The sequence below is a fragment of the Sturnus vulgaris genome, chromosome 1 (genome assembly GCF_052056855.1).
Source record: "Sturnus vulgaris isolate bStuVul1 chromosome 1, bStuVul1.hap1, whole genome shotgun sequence".
Lineage (NCBI taxonomy): Eukaryota > Metazoa > Chordata > Aves > Passeriformes > Sturnidae > Sturnus > Sturnus vulgaris.
This window is the reverse complement of record NC_142243.1, coordinates 155,348,503-155,367,895: the sequence shown is the minus strand read 5'-3', so window position 1 is coordinate 155,367,895 and position 19,393 is coordinate 155,348,503. Positions and strand designations below refer to the sequence as shown.

Sequence of the window (19,393 nt, the reverse complement as noted above, 5' to 3'; positions counted from 1 at the left end):
GTTTCCATGGACCCAAAGCTCTATGGATCCCTGAATCTGTGTCCCCATGGACCCAAGTCCTTATGGATTTGTGTGTGTCCTAGTGGACCTAAATCCCAGTGGATTCCCATGTGTTTCCATGGGCCCAAATCTCTGTGGATTCTTGTGTGTTTCCATGAACTCAAAGCCCGATGGATCCCTGAATCTGTGCCCCCGTGGACTCTGTGGATCCTGGGGTTTGTGTCCCCATGGACTCAAATCCCTGTGGGTCCTGGGGTTTGTGTCCCCAGGGACCCAAATCCCTACGGATCCATGTGTATCCTGATGTACCCAAATGGATTCACATGTGTTTCCATGGACCTAAATCCTTATGGATTTGTGTGTGTCCTTGTGGCCCCATGTGTGTCCTCATGGGCCCATGTGTGTCCCCATGGCATGGCCCTGTGATCCTGCATCCCCACAGCTTTGTGTCCCTCTGTCCCCATGGCCTCATGTCCCCACGGCCCTGTGTCCCCACAGCCTTGTATCCATTGTCCCTGTGTCCCTGCACCCCTGTGCCGTGTGTCCCTCTGCCTTGTGTCCTTCCTGGGTGGCCCTGCCTGCCAAAACACACCCCAGGTGTCCCCACTGCTGCTGGGACAAGGGTCACACACTGGATCTGGGACTACCAAGCCACCTCCCGAGGGACATCATCCATCCTGGGGACATTGAGGTGGCAGCAGAGCTGGGAGGGGACACCAGGTCATAGCAACAGGGTATAAATATTGGCTAAATAGATTTATTTTCATACAAAGAATACACAGGTCCCCCCTGCCGGGACACCCCGACCCCAGGGGACACCCCAAGATGTCCTCAGCCACTGCTGGGCCGGCCACCACCTCAGTTGGCTTTACTGGCAGGATCTGTTCTCATTCCCAGAGTTTGATGACAACTCTGGGTCACCTTGGGGACATCTCTGTCCCCTCTGGGGCCACCTTGCTGCCTGTATTTGCCAGGTGCCTACTCAGGGCACCCTGTCACAGGCCACTCTGCCTTGTGGGACAGCCCCAGACTTGGTCCCCTGCTCCCTTGGTCCCATGCTGGGACATCTCTGGACATTTTGGGGTCTCCCTTGTGCCCTAATACTGTGGCTGGTACAGACACCCCCTCCCCCCACGCCATATGTACACGCTAGATAAAAGAAGAAAGTACAGATATTTATAGTGGGGGAGTAAAATACCCCCCTAGCCCCCCCAAAAGTTTCCCCTGTGTCCCCATCCTGGTGCCTCACCACCAGCCAGTCCTGACACCTGTAGCCAGGATGGAGGTGGCCGGTCCTGCCCCATCCTGGGCCAGCTGGGCCCCTGTGCCTCAGTTTCCCCATCGGTCAGGGGGCTGCCATGGGATGGTGAGACGTTGAGAACATTGGGTGAGGAAGAGCCACTGTGGCCACCTCATGGGGACAAGGACGTGGCCACGAGCCCCAGGGAACAAGGGATGAAGCTGGAGGCACCTGTGATTGAAGCCAGAGCATCCCACCTCCCGCCTCACCCCTGTCACAGGCACAGCTACCCAAGGTCCTCTTTCATCCCCGAATTTGTCACGCTGCTGTCACCCAGCCCTGGGTGTGGAGGGAGGTCTGGATGTGGCCACCCCATCTCCCTTTGTGGCAGGAGAGGAGGTGGCTGGGGGAGCTCCTCAGCTCGAGTCCCTCCAGCTCAGCTGCGTTTGGTGACCATCTGCCGGTCCCTCTTCTTCTTCTCCATCAACCTGAGTGGGGAGCAGGGTGGTGGCTTTAGGGACCCTCCCTGAAGAGGGACTTCCCAAAACCACAGGGAGGGGACAACTTACTTGCGGTTGCGGACTTCAGTGAGCTCCATGAGCCGCTCCTGGGCGGCCCGGAGCTCGTCCAGGCGCTGCTGGTAGCGGGAATCGCAGCCGTTGGTGCGCTCGTAGCTGGAGACCTGGCTGGAGAGCTCACTGGCACGGTCCCGGAGCTGCTGGATGGACGAGTAGAGGTTCTCCTCATCTTCCTCCTGCTCCAAAACAAGTGTGTGAGGCTGGTGGGGAAAGCAGGATACCCCGAAGAGTTGGTTCCCTTTGTTCCAGGTTTCCCAAGCTGCCTGGGCCACCTACCTTGGCATTGATGATTTCGATGTGGATGAGGAGGGAGGCAAGCTCCAGGTCCTCGGTGTAGCTGTTCTTCAACGGCACTGACCGGTAACCTGGACACAACATCACAACATGAGCTCAGCACCACAGCGGGGTCCGAGCCCCTCACCATTGCCAGGACCCCAAGAAGATAATAATGCTAATGCTAATGCTAATGCTAATGCTAATGATTGCAGGGGGTTTGCATTAGAAGACCTTCCCAACCAAACCCTTCTATGACTCCATGACTTAATGATGGAGATCATGATGATGATGATGACAATGCAGGGGAGTTGGACTCAATGACTTTTAGAGGTCCCTTCCAACCCAAAACCTTCTATGAATCTGTGATCTATGATGGAAATGATGAACGTGATGGTTGAAGGGGACTTGGACTGGATGACCTTTAAAAGCCCCTTCCTACCCAAACTCTTCTATGATTCCATGACTCAGTGATGGAGATCATGATGATGATAATGACAGAAATAATGATGATTGCAGGAGGGTTGGACAAGATGACCTTTAAAGGCCCCTTCCAACCCAAACCCTTCTGTGATTCCATTACTACAATGGAGATAGTGACAATGATGATGATGGAAAGACCATACCTGTTTTGAGGCCCTTGACAGGGAAGGTAGCTTGTGCCAGGAAGTTGGGGTCACTGAACATGTCCTCCTCATACACCACGAAGCGGAGGAAGGCGAACTCAGGGTTGTTGATATCAAAGACGAACTGCTTGAAGAGCCAGACAGGGTTGAAGCCGTTGTCAGCTGTGGGAGAGAGCACAAAACCCAGTCCCATCACCCACGTGTCCTCTCAAGAAAACTACAAAGGGCAGAGTCAGGGTTGTCCCTAAGGGTGGGGATGTCACATGTGCTGTCTCTCACCTACAACATCTGTCTTGTTCTTGCTGTTGTCATACTCAGAGCCGCAAACCTCCACCTCCACGAAGGGACACACGATGCTCCTCCCGTTCTTGGGCAGGTGCCGGGCACCGAGGATCTGTGGGAGAAAGGGGAGGAAGAGGAGGGTGAGGTCTGGCTACACTGGATGAAGAAGAACTCCCAAGAGTAACAAGCTCCATGGAGCAAATATGTACCTGGAACAAGTAAAAACCACCCCTGGTTGACTCAAAAACAAGGACAGAGTTCCCATCTTGATAGAGACCACCTCAAGGTGGTCTTGCTGTTCTTGCACACTTACCTGCAGCTGGACTGTGATGGGCTCCACAATCTTCAGGCTGTTCTTATCAAAAGGGTCGAAGGTCTCATCCCTCATGATGTCTGGCTGCAGGACGTAGCCGCTGCGGCCACCGAGCATGAAGAGTGCCTGGTTCAGCTGCATTGGTTTGTCTGTGGCCGTGGGGACAGAGCACATCTGAGTGTGAGACTCAGGGACCTCACCGAGGTCCTTGGGCACAAGGTCCTACCCTGCAAGCCCAACTAAGAGCCCCCAGGCATGGTTGGAGGAGGGAAGCAGTCAAGTTTTGCATGAGTCACCCAAGGATTGCATGGAGATATCCCCATCAGGATGAGGACAAAGACTGGAGAGCATCCAAACTACCCGTGTCCCCACCAGGATAAGGACAAAGGCTGGAGAGATCTTTCAAACCACTCTTTGCATCCCCATCAGGATGAGACAAAGGTTGGTGAGCATCCAAACCACCTCCTGTGTCCCCATCAGGATGAGGACAAAGCTTGTAGAGATCATCCAAACCACCTCCTCTATCTCTATCAGGACGAGGACAAAGCTTGTAGAGATCATCCAAACCACCTCCTTTGTTCCCATCAGGATGAGGAAAAGGTTGAAGAGCATCCAAACCACTTGTGCCCCCATGAGGCTGGAGACAAAGGTTGGAGAGATCACCCAATCCAACAAGACAACCCAGGGCAGAACAACTGGGGATGGGAATTTTGAGACGACCTTCAGGGATGAGCCTAACAACAACAACCCCACGAGCAGAACTTACCGGGTGTCTGGAAGTTGAGGGCCACGAGCTGGCTCCCACAGATCCACATGGGCAGTGGGTCGTAGTTGGAGGAGTCCAGGCGCTGTCCTTTGGGATAGATGCGGCTCAGCTGGCGGCGGTTGTACTGCAGGAACTTCTTGCCCTTGCTGCGGTTGGCGTATTTTTCCGCCTTGGTCTCCGGGAAGGAGGACATGTCCCGGTAACACGCCTTGTCTGTGCCAATCTCTGCAAGCACCGAGTGACCATCAGGGAAAGAATGAGATCTGGATGGTTCTTCCCACCTGTCTCTTCCCATGCTCATCCCTTTATCCCATTTCTCCAGGACTTACTGTCCTCATCGAACGGCACCGGCCGGCAATACACGACCAGCTCCGAGAGCTCCAGGGCGATCTTCTTCCTCCGCTCCATGATCTTCCCCTCTTGCATCTGCACCAGGAAAAACAGGAGCTGCAAGTTTCCCCCCAGACTCCTCTTTTGGAGATATTAGGAACAATCTCCATGAGAAAGGGACCGTCCAGCCCCGTCCTCTGCATATCCTCACCCTAGCGTCGGCGTTCTGCGTGGCCTCCCGGATCTTGGCCACCCACTCGCTGAGTTCCTCCTGTGTGTCTGCGGCCACGTCCAGTGACTGGGCTGCGTGGGACATCTGCTGGGAATGGATGGTGAAGACAAATGGTTTGGAGCTCCTCCCGTCTTTGGAGATAACTATAAGGACATCAGAGGGGGGCTTTACTCGAAGACATTCCCAACGGATGGCTCTGTGGAGCAAACGAAACCTCAGCGGTCCCGCTCCCTGGCCCCCACCAGCCCCTCCTGGCACCCCACCATCCATCAGGCTCCTCCTCCTGTGAGGTTCCCATTTTTTTCAATGTGTGCCTTCAGCTTTCCGTGCTGAACACGCCCTTGGAATCAAGGGAAAATGTCCCCCGAATCATCTTGACATCCCAATTCCTCCATATTCCCCCCAAATCCATAAGGAGGGACACTCACCGACATGGCAGGATGGGACATCGATGAAGCCCTTCAGGAAGTTCCCCAGGGGGCTGTTTTCTGATGACTGCAAGAGAGGAAGGAAGAGGTAATATGGGGGAGGCCTATGGGTTACAGGCAGCCACCATCCAGCCCCCCAAGTTGGACAAATCTGAGGAAAAGAATGGAAAAAAACCACCCAGGAGCATCACCCCAAGAGCTGGGTTGGAGCAGGACCAAGAGCATCCCCCCACCTCTGGATAAGGGTCTGGGCTGGTACAGGGCTGGAAGCATCCCCCAGATTCTGGAAAAAGGTCTGGGCTGGACCAGGACAGAGAGCATCCCCTGACTCTGTGGGACTAGGAGCATTGCACAGATTCTGCATAAGGGTCTGGGCTGGAGCAAGGCTGGGAGCATTCTCCAGTTTCCAGGAAAGAATCCAAGCTGGAGTGTGGCCAAGATTATCACCCAGCCTCCAGACAGAGATCAGGGCTGGAGCAGGACTGGGAGCATCCTCTAGCTTCTAATAAATTGTCCAAGTGGGAGTGGGGCCAAGAATATCCCTCAGCTTCCAGATAAGAATCTGGACTGGAGCAGGAGCACAAGCATCCCCCAGCCTCAGAGTAAGGATCTGGGCTGGAGCAGGACCAAGAACAATCCTCAGCCTCTGGATAAGGATCTGTGCTTGCACGAGACTTGGAACACCCTGCAGCTTCCAGAAAAGGGTCCAAGCTGGCATGGGACTGGGAGCATCCCACAGCCTCTGGATAAAGATATGGGCTGGAACAGGACCAGGAGCATTTCCCAACTCCTATTTCTCAGAAATAGGTCCAAGTTGGAGTAGGGCCAGGAATGTTCTCCAGTCTCTGGATAAGGGTCTGGGCTGGATCAGGACCATGAACATTCTCCAGCCTCTGGATAAGGATCCAAGCTGGAGCAGGATTGTGAGCATCTCCCAGCCTCAGAATAAGGGTCTGGTTTTGGTCAAGGCTCCAGTGTCCTTGCCCCTAGGGTCCCGGGGAGGTGGCACTCACAGCCTCATCCTGCTCCTGTGCCTGGCTGCCGACGATCTCCTCCACGTAGTTGGCTGGAAACCAGAGCTGCTTCTTGCCCCCGTAGTCCCCCCGCCACCTGCAAGGGGTGAGAGGATCAAGGAGAGTGGACAGATTTCGGGGAGGGGGGGACAGGAGTGTCCCTGCTGCATGCAGTGCCAGGGGGTGATTGGAGGAGTGGGGGGACGGAGAAGGAGGCTGAGTTAAAACTCGCCATGGGAATACCCAGGGTGTCCCTCCCGCCCACGGTGACACCCAAGTGACTGCCCTCACCAGCCTCCGTCCTGCTTGTCCACGTTGTGGATGATGGCCTGCTTGCAGAATGACAGCTCGTCCTCCCGTTGTGCCTTGTAGTCATACAGAGCCTTCACCGTGCACTGGGGACACCGGCAAGAGGGACACCTGTGTCACCACCCAGTGCCTGGCGCCTCACTCAGCCCAGCCCCTCGAGCCCCCATAGCAGAGTTTGGGGGCTCCTGACCCCAAATCATGGCATTAGAGAATGTTAAGGGGCTGGAATAGACCTTAAAGGTCATCACATTCCAACCCATCCAACCTTCCACTAGACCAGGTTGATCCAAGCTCCATCCAACCTGACCTTGGGCATCCACAACTTCTCTACTCCAGTGTCTCACCACCCTCACAGTAAACTATTTCTTCCTAATATCTAATATGAATTTCCTGCACTTTCTATCCATTACTCCTTGACCTATCTGCAGTTCCTGACAAAACCTCCCTCTACAGCTTCCAAATTGCTCACAGTAGTGGGATGGGTTAGAGGAGGGCTGGAGGTGCCTGTGGTCCTGCAGGATCACCACATTCGGAGCAGATAAGGCTCCTTTTTTGGGACCCCCAATGGTTTCTCCTGGTGTGCTGGAGGGTTAATCCTCTGATATTACCACATTCCTTGGGAAAAACCCTTCTGGGTTAGGTTTTCCTGTGTGTGGTCTTACATTGCTGCAAAGGGACCATTAAGTCACCAGCAGTGCTGGACAATGAGATTGCAGGATCACAGGAAAGGAACCTTAGGGCTCCAGTCCAGCCTCTTCCAGGGTCAACTCCAAGGTATGTCCAGGTGCAAAAAATCCCAAGGATGGGGACTGGGTCAGCTCCAAGACCTGCCTTATCCCAAAAACCTCCACAGGTGGAGATTGGTTCAGCTCCAAGAAGAACCAAGTCCCAAAAACCTCTGAGTATGGAAACTGCACCACTTGGGAACTGACCCTAGAACTGCTTTTTAGGGGTTCCCCAGTGCAAAGGGATTTCCTTGCTGTTGGGGCAAACTTCTGCCAGGTCCCTGCTCCAGGCCAGAGTCTCTCCAGCCCTGTCCCCCACCACACTGTGACAATGCTGTCACTGGAGCTTGGACTGTCCCCAAGTGATGGTGACGTGAGCTGGGTCCAGCTCCAGCATCACTTGAAGATTAGAAAAATGCAGCACAACATCACCACTTTTCTACTCAGCAGTGGTGGGAAGTGTGATGGATCAGGGGAGGGACCACACAGGAACCCCAGCACTCGAACTACCATATCCCACCACCCATCACCTCCCCAGGACACCAGCTCAGCCCCTTACCCTGGCCATTGGCATCTTGTTGGCCTCTACGTAGAAGTGTGGGGTCCGCACCTCATACAGGGCTCCATAGTCCAGTTCCTGCAAGGAGAAATACCTGAGGGGGTCACCTGGATGTGGGCAGGGGCTATGAATGGACGAGAAGAAGCTGAGTGGGATGTAATATTCCCTTGCAACTTGTTGGAAAAGGGAATAACGGTAGAGTTTTAATGCTGAGTGATGACTGTCAAACAAGCTTGGCCAGTTCTGGTTGGGCTCCAACCAAAATTCTGGAAGATGGTGGAGCTGAGGACAGGGCTTGGTTTGCTCATGGAACAGAACCCCCACCATCCCCAGCTGTGGGAGAACTCACAGTGGTGCCCATCTTCTCCAGGGTCTCCTCGTTGATGGGGTAGCGCAGCTTCATCTTGCGGTACAGCGGGTGCTTCTCGTAGTAGCTGATGAGGTCCACGAGGCTCTCGAACTCAGCCGAGCTGCCCAGCATGAAGAGCCGCCCTTCCTGCTGGATGCGGCAGTGCTTGATCTTCCCCTCCGCCCTGGGGCCAGGAGAGATGGGAATGGGATGGGTGAGGGGTGGCTGGATCCTGGCTCCATGATGGGGATGGGCAGGAGGTGATGCTTGGGGATGTCACCAAGGTGACCACCCTGAGGACATCACCACAGAGGAGGTTTCCCCTTCACGTGTCACCCACAACAAAACCCTGCCACCTAGCTCAGGGTCACAACAGACAGTCCTCAGCTTGGCTAAGCCCAAGTGGCCTCGTGGTGGCCACACTCACCGGAAGGAGATGGCGTAGGAGTTGGGTTCGCTGCGCTTTCGCACCAGGAATGCTCCATCACGTGGGACGCGCATCAGCATGTGCTCAGCCTGGAGACGTGTCAAGCTGGCGTGGTACCACCTGGCCAGGGAGAACATGGAGATGGGGGGCTGACATCAGCATCTCCATACCCTGGTGGGGCTGGAGGAGGCTGGTGGACCCATGGGATCAAGGGGGATTGCAAGGATCCTCACTCTTTGCTCTCGTGGGCGTTGGGCTGGGGGACGGGGTCGGTGAGGCGCATCTCGAACTCGTTGCAGCGCAGCGGCACCTCCCGGTAGTGGCAGATGAGGCTGTAGAGGCTGTCGAAGACCAGGTTGTCCGTCAGGTAGAACTTGGTGGCCCCAGCCTCCTGCCTCGAGTGGATCCGGCAGTGCTGCACCCGGCTGGACCTCCTGCCATGGGGGTAGGAGAAAGCCAAGTCAATTTGAGTCCACATCTCCACCATCCCCACGCTTTGGGGTCAGCGAGCTGTACAAAAAGGTGACATTTTCCCCAAAAAAGCCATTCCAGCCACCAAACCAGGCACTGACTGGAGTGTCACTCAGGGAGGGTGGGATCCTGCCTCTCTGCTCGAGTTCCTACCAGAAGGAGAGGGTGTAGTCGCCCACGAAGGTCTCGCTCTCGCGCACCAGGAAGGTGCCGTCCTTGCCACCCGTCTCGGTGCAGTACTCGTGCAGCAGCTTCTCCGCAATCTGTCGCCCATCACGGCCACCGCCGAGCTTGCCGTGGAACCACTTCTCCGTGAAGTGCAGCTCATTGTTGTTGAACTCCTGCAAGTTCATCCCAAAGTGGGCGTTGCCACCACCTGTGATCCTTCCTCACCTTTGTCCTTGTGGATGTGTCCTGCCCCTCACATACCTCCTTCTGCTCTACCTCCTCTTCATCCTCGTTGAACTGGTAGCGGGATGTCTCCTCCGAGTAGTAAATCTTGTTGCTTGTCAGGACAAAATAATGAGGGCTCCAGGTCTGGGAAGGAGGAAGAGCATTGGTGGGGTGAGGAAGAGGATGACACGGAGGGATGGAGCTTTGGGATGGGGTTTTTAATCCCTTCCTTCTTCCTCACAGCATTGCAGTGGTCTATGAAATCCCATCCCAAACCCCAGTGCCTGATAGATCTCACTCAGCCCCTGAGAGCCTCCCTTACGTGGTCGATCGGGTCTTCAAGGTAGAGAATTCCATTCTTGATGGAGTTGCTGATGTCGTTCTCTGAGTAACTGGCAGTGGAGACCTCCTCGTACAGGTTCCCTTCGACCAGTTTCTTGTGCTGGGAGACACCCAGGGAGGGGAGCTCAGTGGTGGCCATGGTGTCCCTGTCACACTGAGCTCCCAACCCTCAGGATCAACCTCCCACAGATCCTTTCCCACCACCCCCTGTTCCCCTTGACCATCTCTTGGTGTAGAACCCAACACAATTGGTGTCCCTCCTGCAAAGAGGGGTTTTGGAGTTTTTCTTGCTCCACACCTTGATTAGGATTTTCTTCTTGAGCTGGGTGGGTGAGGGCAACTCATCAGCATTGATGTCCACTGGCTTGGTGAGGAGCATGTCCCCAAAAACCTTCTTGAAGTGGGAAGCCATGTTCCTCTGCTGGACGATGCTGCAGTGGTCTTCGATGGAGAGGATGATGGGGAACCTGGAGCAAGCAGGAGGGAATGGTGGCCTCAGATGAAGGTGAGGGAGAGATTCCCAGAATTCTGAGATTGTTGGGGAAGCTGGGGCTTACTCGGAGGTGACAAATGCGTGCTCCTTGATGGTGTGCAGCACATCCAGGAATTTGATCTTGGAGGTGAGCGTGTGGCCGTGGTAGATGATGGGAAGATCATCCGGGCCATCCCAGCAATCCACTGAGAAGGAAAACACCTCAGTTAATTCACGTTTGCCACCAACTACGTGCTGGCATTTTTTTGAGCACCCAAATGGCAGGGAAACACCCTCTGCAAGGAATGGTCTGTTTGATGGGACACGAGGGGTTCCAGCATCCCCTTGAAGGGCTGGTGGGACTCACACTCAATGCAGCGGCAGCCCATCCTCAGGCACCGGGCATACGCTTCCAGGGAGGACTCACTGGAGAACTGGTCTCCTGTGAGATACCTGCAGAGGAAAAAGAGAGACAAGGATGATGGGATGCTCATGGATGTCCCTGATGAATGCCCATGCGAGGAAAATTCCTTACGTGTTGTGGGATGAGGAGATCCAGTACTGGGACAAGGGGTGGTTCATCTCCTCGGGCACCACACGCTCGTACTTAGCATCCATCACCATGTTTTCCTTGGAGAAGAGGTATGTGAGGAACTGGGGAGGGGAGAAGCAGAGAGGTCAGAGCCTGATGGTGCCAGGGAGATCTCTGTGGGGACACTGTGTGGGGCCACCCACCTCATCCAGCTGGAAGGAGGGATCCGACGCGTCGTTGGAGCTCTCCTTGAGGTAGGAGCACATGTAGTCCCGCACCACGCCCACATCACTGGCCCAGGATTCCTGGGATACAAACATGGCTGTTGTTAGAGGGGGAGCATCCCACGGAGGTTCCTTAGGCTGCAGAGTTCTCAGAGAAATCCCACCTTCTGGTCATGCAGCAGGAACTTCTGGAAGTCATAGAGGGACACTTGGCACAGCTCAGGGCGGTCCACGTTCCTGGGACAAGGAGCAGCCACCAGTGAGGAGCAGGAGAAGGAATTGGGATAGATCCCATGGGAGAGTCAAGACCACTAGGGCCCACGTGCAGCTCAGCCTCCCCATGATCCCCATTTCCACCAGTCCCTCTACCCTGTGACTGGGAGAGGCCAGCATCAGCCAGAATGTGCAGTGAGGATACTGGGAGGAGGGTAGGGTGACATGTCCCTACATCCCTGGCAGCCATCCCATCTCCCATCCCTGCTCACCCCTTCCTCCATCCCTACTCCTATCCTTGCTTCCATCCCACTCCCATCATGGCTCCCTTCTGCACCCATATTCTCATCCCTTCTCCCATCCCTGCTCCCATCTCCTCTCCTATCCCTTCTCCCATTCCCTGCTCTGTCCCACAGCCTGGCTGTATTTCCCATTCTATGAATCCAACTCTTGGAATATTAATTGGGATGGGAGCTGCTAACTCACCGCAAGGGGAAGGAGAGCTCCAGCTGCTCAATGACCTGGAAGGCAGAGGAGGAGTCCAAACTTAGCTGGAGGGGAACACATCCCACCAGAATGGAGACATTTGAGAGGGCAAACCATGGATCTTACCGACTTCTGGGCATCAAACATCAGGTTCTTGTAGAACTGGATGAAGTGGGAGAAAGTCATCTCATTCCTGGCTTCCACTTCCTGTGGGAGATGGGGCTGGATGAGAGTGAGGCCACCCAATCGGAATCAGGGACACCATGGTGGCCCCAGCCCATGTGGGGCAGGTTGAAGAGCATCTCCCTCATAGCTGGGGTGTCCAGAGGATCCTTACCACGAGTTTATCCCGCAGGAATCTCATGTTGGGAACGCGGTAGTTGACCTGGGGCAGCATTGCCTTCAGGTCCTTCACTGTGATGCTGCCGGAGGGAAAACTGGAGTCAGGGTACTGGCAGGTCCCTGGATGAACCTCAGCTCCCAACACCAAGGGTCCCACCCCAAATCCTGGTGCCTGGCATGAGGATCCCACCCTCCTGGCCTGTAGATCCCTGCACTGACACAGGACCCAGGGAAATTGTGGATGTCTCCTCCTGGGAAGTGTCCAAGGCCAGGCTGGGTGGGGCTTGGAGCAACCTGGTCTAGTGGAAGGTGGAAGTAGATGATTTTTAATGTCTTTTCCAACCCAAACCATTCAATGATTCCATGTTTCTGAGATTAATTACGTGGTGTCTGGCACAAGTGTGAGCAGAGGGACAAGGAGAGGAAGTGCATTCAAGAACCAACTCGGCATTCTTAAGACATCATCCTACTTGGAGGTGATGTCCATTCCCGTTCCCATAATAATTTAAGTCCAAATTCCCTTGGTTTTAGGGTTTTCCTCTCTTGGGAAGATAATTATGGGCTGCATTAATGGCCTGGCCTCTCTGGCACTGGTGAAAATGTGGCACTGGGGATGGGCCCCAGTGGTCCTCACAGCCACAAGGATGTGACCTGCACCCAAATCTCTGATTTTTGGTGCCTTCCCAAGCTTCCCTGGTGCTCCCTTGTCCCACAAACCTCACCCCCAGCTTGGCTCAACCTCTAGATTTGGGATGCAACAGGGGGAATATAGTCCTGTCCAGCTGAACCCACAGTGCTGGTGGCTCACCTGCCTTCCCTTGCCCGGTCCATCCCATCAAACTGCTTCCGTAGCCACCTGGGAAGGAAAGGATGGACAGTGTTTCAATCCCAAAGAGGAGCAAGTCCAGGGCAGGTTTTCTTCCCAAAACAGGGACCAAGAAATGGGATCTGCTGGTCCTTCCTCACCTCTCGATCTGCAGTGGGGTCTGGGCTCTCTGGGTGTCAGCCACCAGCCAGTTGAGCCCCGTTATCCATAGGTTGATGTCCTCCTCGCAGAAAGCTGTTGGAGGAAGAGGAGCGTGATGAGGTTGGGATGGGGGTGATGGGATGTTGGGAAGGGACCCCAAGGATGGACACAGGGAATGGGGAGGGACCCAGCGCACCGGCCACGCTGAGTGTCCGCAGCCTGAAGTCCATCCCATAGAGGATGATGAAGCACATGGTGAAGTCCAGCTTGCGAGCATCCTCGGGGTAGCGCTCGAAATCCCGGGAATTCTTCCCCAGGCGGATCTCCTTGATCTCCCGAATGTCGACTGCAGGGAGAGAGGAACATGAAACTGTCCCCTGCCATCACAGCTTCCTGTGAGTGGCTCAGGGAAGTGGGAATTCCAGGAGAACATGTGTCCTCTTGGAGAACCTTGTTCCCAGGATGGGATACCCTCAGGAGTGTGTGATGGAATTATGGGTGCTGTGACCATGTGTCTTTGAGGGACACATGTCCCCAGTGTCCTCCAGTGATGTGTGATGGCACCGTGGGTATGGCATGTCCTTCAGGGAACAGTGTTCCCAGGATAGGATGTGGCACTGCCTGTTGGAGTGGGATGGCACCAAGGTGTCATGGCCTTGTGTTCTCCAGGGATCCATGTCCCAGGATGTCCCCAGGACGGGGTGTCCCTGCAATGCTGCTGCATCTGAGTGACACCACCATGGATGCCATGGCCACGTGTCCTACAGGGAATCATGTCCCCAGAATGGGGCATCTCCATGGCACTGCCCATTGGAGTGGGATGGCAGCAGGATGTCACAGCCTTGTGTCTTCCAGGGATCCATGTCCCAGGATGTTCCCAGGATAGGATGTCCCTGCAGTGCTGCTGCAGCTGAGTGAGAGGACCAGGACGATATAGCCACATGTCCTACAGGGATCCATGTCCCAGGATGTCCTCAGGATGTCCCAAAGATGAGGTCCCTGAAGTTCTGCTGCAGCTGAGTGACACCACCACAGATACCATGGCCACGTGTCCTCCAGGAATCTGTGTCCCAGGATGTCCCCAAGACAGGGTGTCCCTGCAATGCTGCTGCAGCTGAGTGAGAGGACCAGGATGACATAGCCACATGTCCTACAGGGATCCATGTCTCAGGATGTCCCCAGGACGAGGTGTCCCTGCAGTGCTCCTGCAGCTGAGTGGCAGTGCCACAGATGCCACGGAAAAGTTGTCATCCAGGGATGTGTCCCAAGGACAGGGTGTCCCTGCAGCTCTGCCTCCATGTGCCTGATGACCCCCATCCCTGTGTGTCCTCTAGGAACTTGTGTCCCCAGGATGTGGCATCCTGACAGCACTGCCCATTCTTTTCCCAGCTTTGTGGCTAACATGCATCCTCCAGGCTCATCCCACCCCATCCCAACCAGCAAATCTCCAGCCACCTTGTCCTCCCCAAGCCAGACCCTGCGCTGGGATAGGCTGAGCTTGTGTTTTCCTTGGAGAACTCTTCCCAAAAGTGGCAATTTGGAGCCCCGGCAGCTGGGACCACAGGGCGTTGCTTTCCTGCTGCTCTGCTCCCTCATTATCCCGCTAAATAAAGCTCCAACAGCAGCAGCAGGGCCGGGTTTCCGGACCACGCTCTTCCTCACTGCTACTCCACCAACGGAGATTTCCACTTTTCCCAGTGGACACATCCCACCGGGAGCAAGAATAATAACATAATATTAGGAACAACACACAGAATTGTTCTTGATCCCACAACCATCACCCCCTGGGCAGGTTTGTCCTCTGGGAACGAGCCACCGACACCGGAAAGGGCTTTGTGTGACCCAGGGCGGCCGGACCACCTCGCCAGGGGTATTGTCCTGCCGAGGAAATGGGTCATTTCCCGGAGAATTTCCAGCCCGGCCGCATTTCCGATGTGGTGGTGGGGAAGGCTGCAGACGTGCCTTGGTGGAAATCCTCAGCCGAATCCAAAGAGGGGGATCCAAAGGGGAAAGAAAAGCTGAATGCAGGGAGGAATACGGGATGGGGGAGGAATCAGGGTGATTAAGCAAGAAAAGAGGGGAAGAATAGTTTTTCTTGGCGGAAAAGCTCCAGAAAACAGTGGAGGCTTTATCCAGCCTTCTTTTGCTGGATGACCGCAAGCCAAATTTCATGGATCAGGGTGGGATTTTAGCACAAGTGACACACAGGAGCTCTGCACCTTGGCACAAGCTTTGTTTCGGAACAAGATCTCAAGAAATTAATCTCTCGTGTCTCTGCATGGCTCCCGTGGCTCCATAAAAAGGCAGATTTTGGAGTTAAAAATAGGTTATAGGTTAAAAAGCAGCCACTTGACCCCAAAACCGCCTATCCTCAGGGTGCCAAGGAGGGTTGAGAAGCCAGTGACCATCACGGCTTTGCTAACAAGTTGCAATGCTGCCATTCCCTGGATTTAACTCCTCCAGGATCCAGCCTTGCACCTGAACTCTGGGAGCTGCTCCTAATTCCAGGATGGTTTGTGTAGGAAGGGACCTTAAAGCTCTTATTCTAACCCCAGCTATAGGCAGGGACACCTTCCACTATCCCAGGTTGCTCCAAGACTCATCCAACCTGGCCTTGGACACTTTTGGGGATGGAGCAGATACAGCTTCTCTGGGAAACCTGTGCCAGGGCCTCAGCACCCTGGGAAGAATTCTTTCCCAATATCCCATCTATCCCTGCCCTCTAGCAGTGGGAAGCCATTCCCTGTGTCCTGTCCCTCCATCCCTTGTCCAAAGTCCCTCTCCAGCTCTCCTGGAGACCCTTTAGGCACTGCAAGGGGCTCCAAAGTCTCCCTGGAGCCTTCTCTTTTCCAGGCTGGACATTTCCAGTTCTCCCAGCCTGGCTCCAGAGCAGAGGGGCTCCATCCCTCAGAGCATCTCTGTGGCCTCCTGTGGACTCACTCCAGCAGCTCCACATCCCTCTGATGCTGGACCCCAGAGCTGGAGGCAGCTCTGCAGGTGGGATCTCACCTGAGCAGGGCCGAAGGGCAGAATTCCCATTTCCCTGCTGCCCACGCTATAGGACAAACTCAGGACACGGGGAATTTCTGGGCTGCCATTCACCAACACCCCGAAATCCTTCTCCCCAGGGCAAATAGCCCATTCCCATGAAAAACCAGGGGAAGAGGGAGAGGCGCGGGGCTGCACAATACACCCGAGCAGCAGCTTCCTGGAAACCACATCTGCAGCGGATTTGCCTCGATCCTGTCAGAACTCTGTCTCCAAACTCCTCCCCGCATTGTCTCCATTGTCCCGGGCGATTAAAACACTCTGGAAGTCGGTTCCAGCTGCGAAAATCCCTTTCTTTTCTAATGCAAAGCGAGCAGAGTGGTGCAAAAAAAAAAAAAAAAAAAAAAGATATGGAATGGTGGGGAGATGATGGAGGAGCAGTGGGATTTTAGGGATGCTGAGACCCTGGGAGATTTTTTTCAGGCATTAGTGGGGAAGAAAGGGGTTGAAGGGAATGGTTGTGCTGGGAATTCCTGCAGGCCTGGGCACCTCGGTCATCCTTTCTTGCAGGATGTGGCAGCTCAGACCCTCCTGGACAGAAAAACTGGGAGAAATCCTGCCGGGATCCTGTGGTGTGGTTTAAAACCTGGAATAAAATATTTCCTCCTTGTCCAACAGCGATAAACCCCAACTGGACTTTCTCCTCCCAAAAAAGTCCTAATTCTAATTATTTGTCATTAACAAGGCTGGAGGTGCCATCGAACCACCTCTCCAATATTCTCTTGGATTTTTCATGCTGCCTTCACCCGTTTCCTTTCTTGTAAAAATCCATTTTTTTGGGGGGGGCTGTTTTCCACCAGATTCCTTGAGCTGGGAACTGGGGTCTGCCGAGGGCAACGAGCTGGAAGCCCTTCAGGATGAGGTTAATTTTGGAGGCCATACTCCAGGAGATCCCAGGCATGGACACGTGTCCAGAGGCTGCTTAACAAAGCGTGTAATTATCCTGGGTGTCCAGGGGAGAGCCAGATCTGTGTCCTGGCCCTGACAGTCCCTAACAGAGACATCAGCACTTCCCACTAATCCCTCTCCAAGCGGGATGCCAGCTTGAAGGGGGGGAATTTAAAATGGTCCAAGCAGGCGTGAGCTCTGGGAGATGCTGATACTTCCATAAAATCACAGAGAGTGGGAAAAGAGGGATGGACCAGGGGGTGAGGATGCTCCAGCCCAGCACCAGGATGGGGGATTTCTCCCAGTCCAGACTAGGAAAAGTGAATGGTGGGACAGGATGGCAGGATTGCACATTTCCAAAAGGATTTTCCCTATTTTTTCATCCTTCTGGATGAGCTTGGAGGATGCCTACTCATTCCCATGTAGGAGACTGGGCTGTTGTATGGGAAAAGACAGATCCTAAAGCTCCAGAAGAGAAACTGAGGCATAGCATCATGAGCAACCTGAGATCCTGACCTGGCAGTGCATGGCGCTTCCAGAAAAAACAAGGAGCTGGAAATGGGTTATTTCCACGACTGGATAACAAGCTTTAGGACCTAAAATACTTCCAAAAAGTGGGTGCCCTTCCTCCCATCACCTCCTGCTCCCACAAATCTGCTCCTGTATTCAGAAGGTCCAGACAAGCACGGGTCCTGTTCACGCCTGTGCACAGCCCCGAGTGGCACCTTCCTTTTCCTGGCTCAAAGCTGGAATTCTGCCTTGGGATCAGTCCCTCCAAGCAGGAGCTGAAGCTTCCCGGGGATTTTGCTGGATCTTGCACAGAATCAGCAGTGGGTGGTGATTTTTTTTTTTTGGGGGGGGTCATTGGTGATTTTGGAGGAGCCTCTCCAGGAAAAAGGCACCTCCCAAACCTCCAGGGTGGGTTTTGCCATCACCCCAGTGAAGTGATATCCCAAAACTGAGTTCCTTCCCTGCACAGGGAAGTGGTGGTGATGGTGTAGCTCCATGGCACTCCAATCCCAGGTTCCATCCACTGGATTTTTTAAGCTCAATTAAAGCTTTGAGGTAACGAGCACCAAGAGATGGAGCCACAACAATTCCCAGTGTTGGGAGAAGGTCCCAACAACCTCCTAACCACCGGTGAATCCACATGGAAACTTACTTCAGTAGGCTTTTGGGATTAAAAGCACCATGAGCAGAAACAGTGATGGTCATTCCTTTCCCCTCCTCGTCAGGGAGGATATAAATCCCCAGGGATGAAATGGAACCAGTTTGATCCCACAGGACAACTTCCAAGGTGGGAGGTGAGGGTTGCTCAGGCCAGCAGCTCCTGCTTTTTTGGGAATCACCCTGTGGCCAGGCACCCTGACAAGGCAGGACATTCCTTACAGGTGAACATCCCATTGTGGGTAGGACATTCCATAGGGGTTAACATCCCACCGTGGTAGGACATCTCCCTGTGGCCAAGAATTCCACAACCCGTCACCCTAACAGGGTAGAACATTCCACCACATCCAGACACCCCACAGTCACCCCACCACTGCAGGACATCCCACCAAACCCAAGCACCCTATATCCAGTTACCCCACCATAGCAGGACATCTTACCACAACCAGGCACCCCATAAACAGTCACCCCACCATGGAAGGACATCCCACCACATCCATGAACCCCGCAGTCAGGCACCCCACCACAGTGGAACCTCCTGACATGGCCACAAACCCCACAGGCAATCTCCCCACGGTAGGACATCCCAGTACAACCAGGAATCCCACAACCAGTTATCCCACCACTGTAGGACACCCAACACAGTCAGGCACCCCACAACCATTTCTCCCACCACTGTAGGACACCCCAACACAGTCAGGCACCCCACAACCATTTCTCCCACCACTGTAGGACACCCCAACACAGTCAGGCACCCCACAAACAGTCATCCCATCATAGCTGGGAAACCCAGCATGCTCAGAAATCCCCCAGCCAGACACGCCACCAACTGCAGGACACCCCAACAGACCCAGGCACTCCCCAGCCAATTACCCCACCACTACAGGCCATCCCACAAAACCCAGCCACCCCAACAGACCCAGGCACCCCAACACATCCAAACGCCCCACAGTCAGTCCCCCACTACAGCAGGACATCCCAACACATCCAAGCACACCACAACCACTTACCCCACTGTGGCAGGACACCCCAAAATGCCCAGAGCAGTCACCCCAGCATCCCACCAGCACATCCCCAGCCCCCCAACACTTCTGCCACTAATACTCCCCTGTTCCCCTCAATCCTCCCTGTCCCCCTCTAATCCTCATTGTCCCCCCCCCACGATACTCACTGTCCCCTTCCACCTTCTCGGGCGTCCGGCTCCAGATGATCTGGCGAGTCTCCAGCTTCACCTGGAAGGTCCTTCTCTCCGGCCTCTGCGATTTCTTCTGGTAGAACAAGGTGAGCACGGTGCCCATCTCCAGGCAGCGCAGGATCCTGCCCATGTCCCCCGGCTCCATCCTGGCGTCCTCCAAGAAGCCATTGACGCTGTTGAGCCTGGCCATGGACATCTTCACT

The 19,393-nt window shown here is 54.6% G+C and overlaps 1 protein-coding gene across 2 annotated transcripts; it reads right to left on the bottom strand.

The window, feature by feature from the left end:
* Positions 1-741: 741 nt before the first annotated feature.
* On the bottom strand, positions 742-19,386 carry LOC106855621 (1-phosphatidylinositol 4,5-bisphosphate phosphodiesterase gamma-1-like). Of its 2 annotated transcripts, none has more exons than XM_088180191.1 (32): positions 19,167-19,386; positions 13,089-13,238; positions 12,892-12,985; positions 12,734-12,781; positions 11,921-12,005; positions 11,710-11,805; positions 11,584-11,618; positions 11,049-11,121; positions 10,864-10,965; positions 10,664-10,782; positions 10,496-10,581; positions 10,214-10,334; positions 9,955-10,123; positions 9,637-9,756; positions 9,351-9,458; positions 9,075-9,262; positions 8,684-8,884; positions 8,451-8,570; positions 8,024-8,207; positions 7,675-7,752; positions 6,373-6,476; positions 6,082-6,178; positions 5,069-5,135; positions 4,620-4,783; positions 4,408-4,504; positions 4,079-4,303; positions 3,313-3,461; positions 2,997-3,111; positions 2,718-2,879; positions 2,095-2,183; positions 1,810-1,994; positions 742-1,728 (listed from the first exon to the last, which is right to left on the bottom strand). In XM_088180191.1, exons 1-32 carry the CDS (start codon positions 19,384-19,386, stop codon positions 1,677-1,679), a joined length of 3,903 nt encoding a protein of 1,300 aa, XP_088036317.1. In that variant the 3' UTR covers positions 742-1,676. The 2 variants fall into 2 exon arrangements, with proteins under 2 accessions (XP_088036317.1, XP_014735941.1); XM_014880455.2 differs by having other exon boundaries at positions 11,710-11,790.
* Positions 19,387-19,393: the final 7 nt, after the last annotated feature.